General features: G+C 29.3%; 1 protein-coding gene across 4 annotated transcripts in view; it reads right to left on the reverse strand.

Moving 5' to 3' along the window:
• Window positions 1-15,098, reverse strand: part of LOC123295290 (protein-tyrosine sulfotransferase) — a 226,710-nt gene that overhangs the window by 133,256 nt on the left and 78,356 nt on the right. For all 4 annotated transcript variants that reach the window (XM_044876580.1, XM_044876578.1, XM_044876579.1 and 1 more), the window contains one exon: window positions 12,790-13,141. In XM_044876580.1, the coding sequence (XP_044732515.1) occupies window positions 12,790-12,945 (156 nt within the window). In that variant the 5' untranslated portion in view covers window positions 12,946-13,141. The remainder of the gene's footprint in view (window positions 1-12,789; window positions 13,142-15,098) is intronic.

Below are 15,098 nucleotides of genomic sequence, written 5' to 3' on the forward strand. Positions count from 1 at the left end.
ATATCGTATTGCATAATATCATAATATATTTGTGTGTTAAGTTCGTCGGACACATTTAAATCCGATTAAGTTTAAATAAATAGTAACTAGTATATAGTTATAGATAGTATAAAACGAACAAGAGAACTTCGAACGATTCGATGAGTTTCTACTATGTGTTGACTGAGACTGGTAGAAAATAGTTTTCACTTCATGAATCGTAACCAGAATCTATTATATTGAGGGGATAGAGTGAGTAGTATATGGTATGAACAAGCATATAACGATTCTAAATAATATACAATTTGTTCATTCTACTGTTGTCTTTTATATAGACAATTATTATTTGCCTTTATCGAAAATTACTACACACAGTTTATAGTAATTGAATTTCAAATGCATGCTACAGTAGTCTCGATAATTGGAATACTTGATCACCGGAAACGTCCAGTAATCGAAATTTTTTTCCCTGTACGAGTTTTTCACTCCACTATCCTCCAATAACTCAAAAATGATCTAGTTTGTTTGAATAGGGAATATTCATGTAATTTTTTTATATTTTTAATTCATTGTTTACACCGTTATAACAAAGAAAAAAATGTAAATACTGTTTAAAAATGCGTTAAGTGCAAAAAAATATTTAAAATAATTTTGAGATGTCAAACGCAGTCTTTTGGCGCTCGCTGTTGATGACGTATTAATATGTGACTTGCCAATTGGTGACAGTTCAATGTATAATTTATACTTTACAAAAATGAATTTGCAACACAGAATTTACACTCGTTATTATTAAGTTTTCTAATAAAAAGTCGTAGAGTAATATAACTCAATGTAATACCATACATAATATAAGTAATTGATACCATACAGTATGTCAACGAATTTGATAAGCCAATACTATGACGTTATGTCCGTTTCAAAATTTGAATTTCCGTTTTAGAAATTTTGATTTTCCCTCACTGAATTTGCACTTTTATTTAAAATATAATTTCGAAGATGTAGAGTCTTCATTTTACGCTTATTTTAAATATTTTATATGTATAATAATTATTAGATAAAAACACGTTTTTTTATATTTAAAAATGGAATACATTTTTTTTTTGGAATACGAGGTTTTTATTATACGAAGTCGACGATAAGAGGTCAAAGAATTGCATCACCTGATTGTCTACAATTATAGATCTGATATGGACACAACATTCAAAATACTGTCAGAAAATGTATCATTCAGATTTTGACAATCTGCAGCAGTAGTTTTAGTAGCATTATAGTATGAAATATTATAGTCCGGTATTCAAAGAAAAATTTTACCGACAGTTTGAAACATTTGGAAAAACTTTATTTCTAAATTTCCATGTAGATCTAGAAACGGCTCCGGCACCTAATAAAGCTGGAACAAACTATTTTTTAAATTTGGCTTTTTTATGACGGTTCTGATTTCATTTATGGCGATCAATTTTATTGAAAAATAGATATATTTTCATTTTTTAAGTTGAAAAATTGTTTTTATCGGTTATAAGCGGGCTAAAAAATTAATTATTTTCAAATTTTTTTTAATTACCAAAAAGAGTACAAATAAATTTTTGAGACCAATTAAATGATCCTAAAAGAATTCAACTCTTTAAATAAACGTGTGAATTAATTTTTAAATAAATTAATTAGAAAGAAAATAGTTATTATTTTTCAACGGAAACAGGCTCATTTTGCTAGGTCTCCAAAAAAACTATTATTTCCCATAGTGAAAAACATTTCCCAAGAGTAAAGAACATTTTTTTGAAGTTTTTTACAATTTAATTGTTAATAACAATTAAATTTCTCTTCTATAAAAATGATATGTTGCAGTTTATTTTATAACGATAAATTTGGGGTTTATTTGAGTACTCTATGATCTGGACTAAAATCAGAATAAAATGTTTACTCTTTTTTTATATATTGTTAAATAAACAAACGAAGCCGATGTCTGATGGAAGCAAAACCATTTTTCCCGAATTCCTGACAAAATTTTTGAATAAAATACATTTGTTATCTAATTTTTTTATGACGGAAAATTTTAATTAGGTAGGTATATGAGCATAGGATACCGGACTAATATTAGAACACCAGCCGTTGTGTTGGCAGTGTTAAGTATTCCTTTCTTCTTCAACTAATTCAGCTTTTTAGTAAAATGGTACACAGAAAGTGTATGTACAATGCAGAATGTGGTGGTGTGGTCGTTTATAATAGTTATGAGTAGATTTTGGTGTTGAATATATTAAGTTTCTCCTGCTGCCTTTTGTTCCTAATTTTCAATAATTATGACTATGATGATTTTATTCCCATTTTACATACACATGAGCCAGAATTTGTCACATATATATAGTGGATATGGATAATTATATTTTAACCACAATAATTAATGTGAATATTGTCATTTCAATATTACCTTTGTAGAATATTCTCGAAATTATATTGTCTAGAGAAATTGTGTTAGAACTTAGATAATATCGTATTCAATAAATAATTCATAAGCATATTGTGAAAGACCTAAATATTGCGACTTAATGAAATAGATTACGTTCGTTCCATGTGTGTGTTTCATATTATATGTGAATATTCATTTCAAAGCACAAAAAATATCTATAATCATTAAATAATGAACAACAAGGCATCTTATATGTTATTTTTCTAATATTTTTCCCTGGTTACCCGATATCTTCCTAATTCCTTTATCAATTTTCATGTTTTAACCCCTCATTTTAAAGCTTATCATGCAGGCTTATAACGAAAAATAGATACACGGTCTATTAACAAAAAATAGACTCACGGTAAAAAATGTACCGCTAAGGAAAAAACAGTTTAGAAAAATAATATTAAAACTTAATTTTGTTACTCACTAATATTCCTTTTCTAGCATGTTTTAGCCACGGATATCGAACTGCGAAAAAACATGTTTGTCACAACTGAATCTTTTATAGATTCGAAAAACTTCTAGAAACTTTACGTGTGTCAAAAATATTTTTTCTTCATGAATTTTCTCGGAATTTTTAGTAGGCTGAGTTTAAAGTTCAGATTTCAGTTCAATAAATTAAAAAATGTGACCTATCACCCTGTAAATCTGTCTAAAATTTCAAATCGATATTCCTATAAACAACGAAAATAGGATGGTGTCTTCATCCTAAATGCGACACATTGATATTTTTTTTTTTTTGCTTTGTCTGACGTAGCTTCTGTTTGACAGATTTTCGGAACATTCTTTATTCATATTTTTTAAATAAATCGAATGAAAGTTGGATAATGAAAATAATTCAGAGCTTGGTAGTCTAATTTATAAATTGAAGGCCATTGTACCTCTTTTTAAAATATTTTACTTATTAAAACTAACCCCATAAAAATCTTGTGAAAAACAAGCTTTTTATAGTAGTTTTATTATAATATGCAAAAAAGATACATCACAAGGATAGATTGTAGAAAAGCTAATTGTATGCAGGTTATTTAAAAATGAACATCAAGGGAATTTTCTTTATTCTTTTTTTTTTTTTAATTAATGTTGAATTTTAAATATTTCAACCTAAAGAGAAAATTTATGTATATTTACGTTGTAACTGCTGTTTGAGTGTTGTAGCATGTATAGCCGACGTTATAAGTAGGTACACTGTACCATCCATTGTAGGTGTAAGGATAGAGATTAACAACTTCAATGTGTAAAAGGGTCACCAACGAATTCAAATGACAACACCATCCTTTTTCTTTAAATTTCCATATTGTATGTCAATTTTAAGGTAGTTTGAGTGATAAGGAATCATCCATTAATTACGTCAAACGTTAAGGGTGACGGGTCCAAGAAATGTGACATTATGTGACATGGATAAGAGGGAGAGACAAAAGCTTTGTGACGGCCCCTAAGAGTAAACGCACTTGTAGTGAAATAATAATAGACTTAAGACGTATACTTTTACCCGAAATCCAAAAATTAAGAAGTTATGTGCACTATTATCTCGCCAAAGACAATAGTCAAAAGGAATAAACTTAATAGTTTTTATGGTGACATTTGATTGTTTATGTTTCAAATCGTAATATTAAGATTAATTCAATGGCTACGTTTATAAATCAAAAATATGCCGATATTTACTTTATTTACGGATATTATGACGCAAATGCAAGAGTTTATTTTAAGGTCGAGACGGTCAATTGACTTCAAATTTAGACGGTAATTGTATTATAATAAGCACGGCAACTACCTTAAATAAAAAAACTTTTAAAAAAATAATTTATACAAAAAATTTTTTCTTAACTTTTTAAAAGCCTTCTGTTGAAATTTATCACTAACTTTGGAAATATTTTACTGAGAAGAATGTGATTATATAACTTTGCAATAAAAATATTTACATTATTTGCGTGTTCTAGTTAGGTTATCGGCGTTGTATGTAGTTTGGTGAGGGTTTTACAATTTTTAAAACCAAACCCTGACTTATGGTCTATCTCTATATTATATACATATGATAATGGTACCGTTTTAAAAAAAATTGCAAAAAATCGAAAAATTTTTGTTATTTCCAATTTCGACAAAACTCAGTATATAAGGTAATTTTGACCCAAAAAGTACAAAAATCGGGTGCATTTGTTGACTGATCGAATAGTTTCTGAGATACGGGCTTAAATTGATCCAAATATTGCGATATCTCAGAAGCTCTGCATCCAATACTAAATTAACCCGATTTTTATACTTTTTGGATCAAAATTACCCCATCCACCGAGCTTCATCAAATTCCGAAACAAAATTGTTTTTTGCGTTTTTCTCGATTTTTTCAAAGGGGAACCCCTTAAAATAAATGTCAAAAATCGAAAAAATTTTGTTATCTCCAATTTCGATAAAACTCAGTATATAAGGTAATTTTGACCCAAAAAGTACAAAAAATCGGGTGCTTTTGTTGACTGATCGAATAGTTTTTGAGATACGGACTAAAATCGATCCAAATATTGCGATATCTCAGAAACTCTCTTTTTTCAAAGGACAAAAAATCTAAAAATTGTTTAATCTTCAATTTCGATAAAACTCAGTATATTGGAGTAATTTTGACCCAAAAAGTACAAATATCGGGTGTATTAATTTTTTAATATTGTCAATTGGGCCTCTTGGGGGATGAATTTCCAAAAATCCTTCTTAGTGCTCACTTACGTTACTTAAGTAACGTATGGAATCTAAGAAATTTCAGGCATCTAGACTGAGCGGTTTCAGCTGTGCGTTGATCGATCAGTCAGCTTCCATTCTTTTAAATTATAACGTCCAAATAAACACTTAAAGTTTCTTAATTACAAATAAATACTTATTATTTTCTTAATTTGTTTTTCATTATTTTACAAATGTACTTAGAAAATACCATGAAGTAATGTAATGTAAATACTCTTCTCAGTTGAGGATAAAATAGAAAATTGAATTTCTCTTTTATAGCAATACATAGAAATGAGAAAAGCTATTATCATTTAGATGAAACAATTTATTAATGTAATTTGAATAACATATATACGTTTAGCAAATAATAACAGATAAAATAGAAATTGTGAAAATGATTTTTGTACGGTGAAGAAACATCGAATTGTCCAGTTTTCCTTTATTCTAAAGGTATAATCACATGGTATTATTCATTATTTCTTTCTAAGATTAAAAAGAATGGCCGATGTTGAGTTTCCTAACTTAAAGAAAACTCCACAAAAAGAAATATAATGGTATATTATTGGCTGAACGCACGCTACGATGATAGGTTAGGTTAGGTTATATTGGCTGCCCACGAAGCCCACACTTATGCTATAGAGCCCATTGTGATACCATATATGTTTTTTTACCACCTTTTCGCTGATAATTTCATTTATCAGCTCCTCAATTTCAGAGGCTGAGTGCACCTCCTTCATGCACATACCATGCACTACACCAGCCCATCACAACTATTATTTAAATTAATTTTGTTGCGACTGTGAGAATCGAACCCGCTACCCTAAGCATACCGCGGACAGAATTGGTTACGCCTTAACCAACAATAGGGCGACACGCTACGATGATACACATGACTTATCGTACCTGGAGTGCTTTCAGTTTCCTCGAACTTTAGCACAATGATGTAAATTATTTGCTCATAAGGATGATTAACCTTCCCGTAAAAGTCTATACACAGTTCTTACAAAATTGTTATTTCAGTAGAATAAGTGAACAATTTGAACCGTGAAAGAGCCTTCCGTTACTTGTTTATGATACCCTTATTGGGTTTCATAACGAATTTTATGGTCTAAGACAGCCACCATAATTCAACCTGACCTAAATTAAGTTAAATAGGCAAAACAAATACACGCTAAAAACATGATTTTTACAGTTTTTGACTCAAAATTATTGTATGTAATGAGTAAATAGAAAAAGAGACAATAAGATTTCTCTCTTTGAAAAAAAAGGGGTTCATTTGGCAATCGAGCGATTATTATACGAAAGCTAATATGAATAAACAGAAAGTCTATATGAAGCTCTATATTTTGGTAAAATTGTTAGCGGGTTTTCGAGAATTATTTATCAATCAAGTGTTCAAATAAACTGGATTTTAAGATTTTTTTGGTTTTCACCCCTCATCAGAGACACAAATACCTTTGAGTATACTTTTAAATGTACCGATAAAATTATAAAAATTACGTACGTATCATAGTACAACAAAATTAATGCATAGTTTGTTTGTAATTTGTAAAAAACTGATTAAAACCTCTAACTACCTTCCAAAAATGGACGCTGGGTGCGCCCCTGGGAGGACTTTTTTTACGAAGTTTTTACAACCTTATAAAACTGTGGAAAATTTCAAACATTAATTTTTTTTCTTTTACATAGTTAGATTACAGTGATATTCCTGACTTTGTGTGTGTGACCACTTTGTTATTAAAAATGATGGATACAAATGCAATATAACAAATTCTAGTCAATGGCACAATCCATGCGAGGAATATAATAAACATCAAGAAACATCTAACCTTTTCTGTATATTATTGAATGCATTGCAGTGTGAATATGAGCATTACAATGTACAAATTTTCAATTTCATTTCATTTTCGAGATAAATTTAAAAGATCAAAAATTCACCTAAAACAACTTACTTACAAACCTACATTATTAAATTGTATTTCATTGTATTGTGATTTTATCTTATACAATCCTCTTGTTTTATTTGAAATAAAACAAGAGAAAAAAAAAACAGTTCCTAACATAATTGAAAATTTTCGTGAAAGGAAAAACACAATGTTATAAAAAATAAAATATAAAAAGTTAAATCAAATTATGTCAAGTGGTTCTTGTTTGTATTGTAAGTGTATTAAATCTTTATGTGGATGAGTCCTCGTCCGTCTGTCTAACCCTCCATTGAGTGTTGATTTTCTTAAGGGTGTAAAAAACAATGGAAACAAACCAACGAGGGTATGCAAATATCACAATTGTTTAAAGCCAAAAAGTTATTACAAAAGCTGTACCAATTTTAATTTAAAATTTACTATGCTTTATAAAAATTCGATACAAATTTATTCATAGGATTTACGAAGATTGCGTTATAGTGCAGTGCGTGTTTACAAATAATGGTTTTAGTTGAATAACAAACAGGAATACCTCCGGATATTTGACGCCCATGGGCTCAAACAATGTTGTGGCTTTTCCATAACAAACTACAGACACAATAATCCATACAAAATTTAAAAAAAAAAAAACTATTTCTAATCCTTTTATCTTCCCAAAAGAGTATTGCACCCTTGTAGTTGAGGTAAAGATTTTAACACATGTATGGAAATTTGTCTTATTATGATGCTCATTTTTTATTTAAGAATAATTCCTTAGATATGGCCGTAATTTTGATAGCCGAAGCACTGTTGAACAAAATATTTTTGGCAAGAGTCTTTTTGGAAAAGATTATTTATCATAGCAAGAGTATATCACATGCTTTTTAAAAATTTGATTCCATTCATAAAATATATGCAACATAAAATAATTGATTTGCAGTTCGATAATAATTTTGCTGATCAAGGAAATAACAAAATAAGTAAATACGAAGTAATAGGTTCAATGACTTTATTAGTATGCTGCTTGTTATGACGTGTTTAGAAACTTATTATCCGATAATAGCCTCTTAATCCGTCAGCACTCGTGTCAATCGTTCGATAATCCCCAATTAAATATTCTTTAACTTTGTAAATCATAACCTCTGCATAATTTTATATAAGCACTATAGCTAATTAAAAATAGTTTGATTCCAGCCCAAAATTCAAGCCCAAAAATGGGGGGAGCAAGCCACTGCCCCTAAGATTTTCAGAAATAAGCCTTCTATTAAAAATTGCTCTGGCGCTCGTACATCCTTAACAATTTAAAAAATACATTAATTAGAATTGATTCAAATAATAGAACGAACGAAAAAGGATGCACATTTTTTTTAAAATTTATTTGACAATTATCTTAAATGAAAGTACATGTTCACGTCTCCTTCTCCACACTCAGTCCTGCGTCAAAGCGTTTTTGTTCTAATTTTAAAAGTACAAATAGTATAACCACACGGATACAGCCGCAATCCAAACAACTAGGAATAGCAAAACACATTTTAAAAAAAATGACAACGTGTATAAATCAACCTTAATAAAAATATTTTTCCAAGATAAAATTTTAAATTTATGTATCAAAAACAACATGAATAATAAAATAATTACTATACACAGTTTTTGGAGAATTTATCAACATCTCAAATATTATAACCTCGTACTAGAATAATGCTATTGCTAGTCAAAAACGGTCCAACGTATAAAAAAAGTTTTCAGGCAAACAGTATTTCAGAAATACGTACCTTAGTGCAGGGTCAATATTTATAAATATAAGGTATTAAATAATTATTTAAATAGTATTTAATCGATAATTAAGTGAAAAAAACCACATAATAGACAGGGTCAATCGTGAATCCTAGTCTATCATGCGGTTTTTTTCCATAATTAGTCATTAAATACTACTTAAATAATTATTTTATATCTTATATTTATAAATATAAAGCACCCGGAAGTAAAGCACGTTGAGCTGAGCGCAAAACATTCTGTGCCCTCTATTTCAAAAACGATTCAACATACAAAAAAAGTTTCAGGCAAAATTTGTAGAAAATTTTATCTTCTACAACTTTTATAATAAATGCTAATACAAGAAGGCAAAAGAAACGAGATATTAACAAAAAACTAATTTTCAAGACCATTGACCTTAAATATCTAACGACGCGAACGCGTGATCATTTGTGACTTTTGAGTCAACATTTGTACTTTCAAAATAAAGGTTTGTACAAAAAATTAGCTTATTCCGTTAGATTCCGAGATTGTTCGCTTATTTTGATTAAGATGATGATCGGGTTAGGAGTTTTACAACATTTTTTGGTAAATTTATTTATTCATCCGCAAAAAAATACGGTAATCTGTAAGATCTTTAAGTTGAATTGATAATAATGAGAACATTGAAATTTAAATTATACTGATTTCATTTTAAAAGAAATGAATTTTTGTTTTTTTTAATTCTTTACTAGCGACCCGCCCCGGCTTCGCACGGGTGCAATGCTGATACTAAATACACTACAGAAAAACTGTGAACGTTGTATATAAAAACATAGCGGCCCGCTCTGGCTTTACACGGGTATAAAATATATAGCCTATGTGATTAAAATCGATCCAGTAGTTTTGATTTATTCATTACTGCCCGTGGCCCGCACGCGTTAAATTTGGAGTAAAACTCGTAGGGTTCAGCCTGCGTTTGCAATGTATGCGGAAAAAATGTAATTATTTACGACATCACATTAGAAACCTCAAAAATAGCAGTACTTCTCCACTATTTAATGGATGTTATTATACATATAAACCTTCCTCTTGAATCACTCTATCTATTAAAAAAAACCGCATCAAAATCCGTTGCGTAGTTTCAAAGATTTAAGCATACAACGGGACATAGGGACAGAGAAAGCGACTTTGTTTTATACTATGTAGTGATATTTATATTATAACATATCTGTCAGGTAAACCTCATATTAACTGAGACAATATTTTAGTTTGACTTATGTAATTTACCGTTTAATTTTTTATGTACTCTGCACGAGGTTAATGTCGGGATAGTTCCTAACAAAGTAAGCCATAGCTGCATACCTTCCCCTTCCTTTCCCTTTCCCTATCCCTTTTAATGACATGTTCTGTACAATATCGTATTGTTTAAAAAAAGAATGAATAACTTGAATTAAATGGAATTGAATCTTAACTCGTAATTTTGTATGTTGTTCTTTAAGTGTGTTCAATATTCATTCTTTTTGAGTCCATTTTTCACAAGGCTTTGCGATTTTCACTTTGTTTTCATCACAGCCACTATCAAACCAACTAAAGCGATCGTCTTGTTTTTTTGCTCGCTATCTCTCAAAGATTTACCTTTCCGAGTTACCTGTGCAGGTTTATTTGACAGGTATATCGTACCGTGTGTGGATTTTTCTAGTATATAAATTCTACTGAACTGGGAAATCTCTCGACTAAACTGGGAAATATTTTAATAAGAAATACTCTTGTTAGGTAAACCAAATAACAAATTGTCTACTGTACAATATTTGATCTGTACCCATAACTAAAATTGCTGTGGTAAACCTAAATTAAATTCAAACAATGAGAATACCCACCACACATAAATACATTCATAAAAAACCACAAATACTGCTGTTTTTACACCTTTATTCTGCTGATTTAAAAAAAAATTATTTTTTCATAAATATAAAGACGACGACTATTAATATATAATTTTTTTAATTAGACACAAATTTATGTACATAATTATTTTAAATAAAAATTTAAAAATTAAAATTATACCCACCCACCATATTAAAATATTATAAAAGAACATGTTTTTTCATTACTTTCATTAATTATTATTCATTGTTTAAAATGGAAAATATTTAGTGGGAAATATGGAAATTAGATTCTCAACGAGTATAATATATTATCATACGATTAAGAAACTTGTTTATCAGAAAACTAGCTGTGAACTACCCGCTTTGCTGGGCAACATCCCCACTTGCACCCCTCCCTCCACATTTCCTTGCGTGGGATAACAGTTTTGTAATGTACACGTCATGCCCTTTTATTTGATACCCCACTTAGGTATATTTGTAAAAATTCGATAATTCCTTCCCACTTTCTCGCTACACCTTTCTACCCTCTGAAGGTTAAAATTAGATAAAAACAATAGATCTTTGAAGCTGGTTGTATATCGTGTCAATATTTGAGCTTAATCTATGCACAACTTTTTTATTTTTTGAAGCATATCCCTTTCAACCCCTATTTCAACCCCTTACTCTACTATAATATGGATGTATTATACATAAAAACCTTCCTCTTGAACCACTCTATCTATTAAAAAACCGCATCAAAATCCGTTGCGTAGTTTCAAAGATTTAAGCGTACAAAGGGACATAGGGACAGAAAAAGCGACTTTGTTTTATACTATGTAGTGATTATTTCTACTAAGTATCTAACACCTTTTCACTACAAAATTTTCAAAGTCCAGGACTTCCCTTCTAGGAAACTTGGAAAATTTTTCACAGCAAGGTATAAGTTCAAATAAATATATACATATAAGCGAAATTCCACTGATTCATCACGAGATCTCTGAAATTATCATCCGATTGACTTAAAATTTAGTAAAGTAATTCATTTCACTCACTAAGAACGAGTTTTTGGAAATTTTACTCCTAAAAGGGTGAAAAAGGTGGTGAAGTTTTGTATATGGAAATCCCATGTAAATAACTTTAGACAAATACAGATCAACGTTTACTAAAATGTCAATGTTACTAAGACTTTTCCAATTTCTTGTGGTTTATAATATTTACAAAAGAGTGTTCTAACTACCCTTCTCATAAGCAGCGGTAAGTTAGGAATGATTCTTTCTGAAATTGAAAATCTGAAACTATATTTAATCGCTTTACCAAAAATTTGAAACATTATAAAACTTTATACATATATTTTTAGTCGGTAGAAAAGTCGAGAAAAAAACAGCTGATGATAGAAACGCGGATTTTTTTTCAAATTTCTAAAGGAAACTCATAATAAAAGAATTCCTTAGAAAATCAAATATTATAGAATTAATACATATTTGATTCGGAAATACTAATGGTTACGGTTCTGTAAAATATCAAAATATATTCTAAATTTTTTTTTCGTCTCCTGAGCGGATTTTCTTTTACAAATTTCTAAAGGAAACTCAGAATAAAAGATTTTCTTAAAAAATCAAATATTATAGAATGAATATATTTGATTCATAAATACTAATAGTTACGGTTCTGTAAAATATAAAAATATCTACTAAATTTTTTTTTACTAAAACACACTGTATTTTTCACGTATTGTATCTGGTATTTGCAATATAAACTTATACGCAAGAAAACTTGATTTTTCTAAGCAAACAAAGCAATTTCATTAAGAATTATAGAATGTTTCCAGCAAAAGCAAAGTGTGAAATCAAAAGTGTAAATTACGAACCTCGGAAGTAGCCATTCTTGGATGATATTTCAATTTACTTTTTGAGTAATGAACCTTAAGCAATAAGAAGATTACTTTAAAGAATGAAAAGGAATTATAAGCCTTAATCTAAAATAAATGTAAGTATCTGCCTGACTGTTGGAATATTTTGGAAAAGTGTATGTACGCAATTTAACCGAAAGGAAGAATGATAAAACTAGCTTTCGTGAGAAAGAAAACTTGTTTATAACTGAGGGTCGAGTGCTTCCTACCATTTTTTTACGATCTAAAAGACAAATATAACATAGAACTTACCTCATTTGTAATCATTCCACCATTATAAAAACTTTTCTCTGTACAAATATATCCTAGTAAATATAATAGTAGTCCCATCATGGTGAATAATAATCCCAATAAAAATAGGGATCGTCTTGCCCCAGCTGCTCGTGGTACCAGTTTTATGAAACTCATTTTTCTAGGGCTGTTTGTTGTGGAGTTTATATTAACTGATTTGCTATCACAATTCACCGACTCACTATCAAATAAAGTTTTTTTATCCTCCCTTGGGCTATTTTTGTTTGATGATAACAACTGAATTTCAGCATAGCCTTTCTTTTTTATGACCGCCACACTGTCAATTTTTGAATTTCTTTAGGCCATGTAAACCCTGTAAACAAAAAAACAAAAATATTAAAATAGAAATTGGCAGAAGATTATAACATAAAGTCTTTTTGATCAAAATTTACATTGACGATAATGAATGAAAGGAATTATTAAGTAACCTTTTTGCAAGTTGGTTTTAATAAGTAGGTAATCATTTGAAAAATAGGTTAAAAATTACTATGGTTACCAAAGTTTGCAAAAGTACTTAAAAGTAATAATTTATTCGGCTACATTTCAGTCAAAAATCAAACAACAAAAATTCAACTGCGTGCCATGATTTGGGCGGTTAGCCATGGCCTTGTCTCTCTGGCCTTAATTTTTAAATATTATGTCATTTCACAGAAATAAAATCTCTATTTCAACGATATTAAGCCAGAAAATTGCAAGCCAAAACCAAGACCTAACCAAATCTTCAATATTTCACTTTTATTTTAAAATCTTACACAACTGAAATCTTACTCATCTCACTCATCACCAATATACTTAGAAGGACAACCTCCTTTGCCCGCCATACACATATAAAATGAAAGTTTCCAACAATCATTTTGTAACCAAAATACCACAAAAACCGCATAAAACAGAAATGATTGATATACAATTTGAACATACTTTTAATAAATCAAAAATCTTTTACCAAAAATCATTTTAATTAAATTTCAGCCCATGTTGGAGTAAAATTATTATACATTGAATAATCGTCGTATATACAGGATGTTCAAGAAAACCTACATGAACTGAATCGTTATAAATACGTGAATTCGATAAAAAATTTATCTCATAAATTCCGTATAACTTTCGCTAAAGGTTAATACATAAGTGACTATGTTCATGTTAACTCAGCGATGCAGAGTTTGAGTATGTAAAATTTTAATCTGCCATAAAAACTATAATTTTGAAAAAATAATAATGAATATCGATAATTTATCGTTCAATATCGTTCTAATATCTTTCGAATATCATCATCAATCTCCATCGACGATGATATTAGATCAATTAAAGTTGTTAAAAGAAAGAAAAAATAGAAATAAACTAAATTTGAGAAATTGGTTTTAAGCTCAGGTGCCATCTCTTGCTTTGCAAAAATTTCGAGAGATTGTTACAGCTTTTAATTTTTAATTGTTCCAATAGCATAAAATTTATTTCGATATTTAAAAATGGGGCACCGTCCCCTTATACTCTAATAATTACAGTGGTATTTGAATTCAGTTTTTGGTTAGCTAGACAAGAAAATCGCAACACGTCTATAATATAGTTATTGTTTGGTTCTTTTTCCTGCCAGTTTTATAAAGTACCAAATCAATACACTGTAGTTTTTTTTTTAGATACTCTGTATGAAAGTTAAAATTTCTTGAAAACAATGTTGATTATATTATTGGACAATATGTATCTGACAAATTAACGAAATTTGATATAAATTTGTCCGAAAATTGATACTACAAATTTTAATATAAAATTTTAACATCAAAGTTTACATTGTAACATATGTGACGATGGTTTTCATTGTAATTATATATTTAGAAAACACAGCTGAGCGAAATACCACAAACAGTATGTTATCCCGACCGAAACACTTAAATTATAAATTTCTGTATGAATGCGAATTACTCGTACAATTTCTAAAAGTGATAAAGAACTTGCACTCGCGTAAACAAGACTAAATTTAACCGATGTTCTGGGATAATGAAATTTCGATTTTCAAGATTTTTTTTAAATGACCCTCCCGATATTTAATATAAAATGCATCCTTTAGTTTTGTAGACTAACCATTTAGAAGGTAGGATTGTAACCACTAAAAAAACATTACAATTGCTTTAATTAGCATCCATAAGTTTTTTGGATCGCTGAATTCAAATATAATTTCAATACTTTCGTTTTGTTTTTTCGTACTTAAAAGGGATATCCCGCTAAAACAAAAAGAAAATTTAAAAATAACGGAAAATTGGTAAATATTTTGGCTCCAT

Source organism: Chrysoperla carnea, chromosome 3 (assembly GCF_905475395.1).
Source record: "Chrysoperla carnea chromosome 3, inChrCarn1.1, whole genome shotgun sequence".
NCBI classification, from domain to species: Eukaryota; Metazoa; Arthropoda; class Insecta; order Neuroptera; family Chrysopidae; genus Chrysoperla; species Chrysoperla carnea.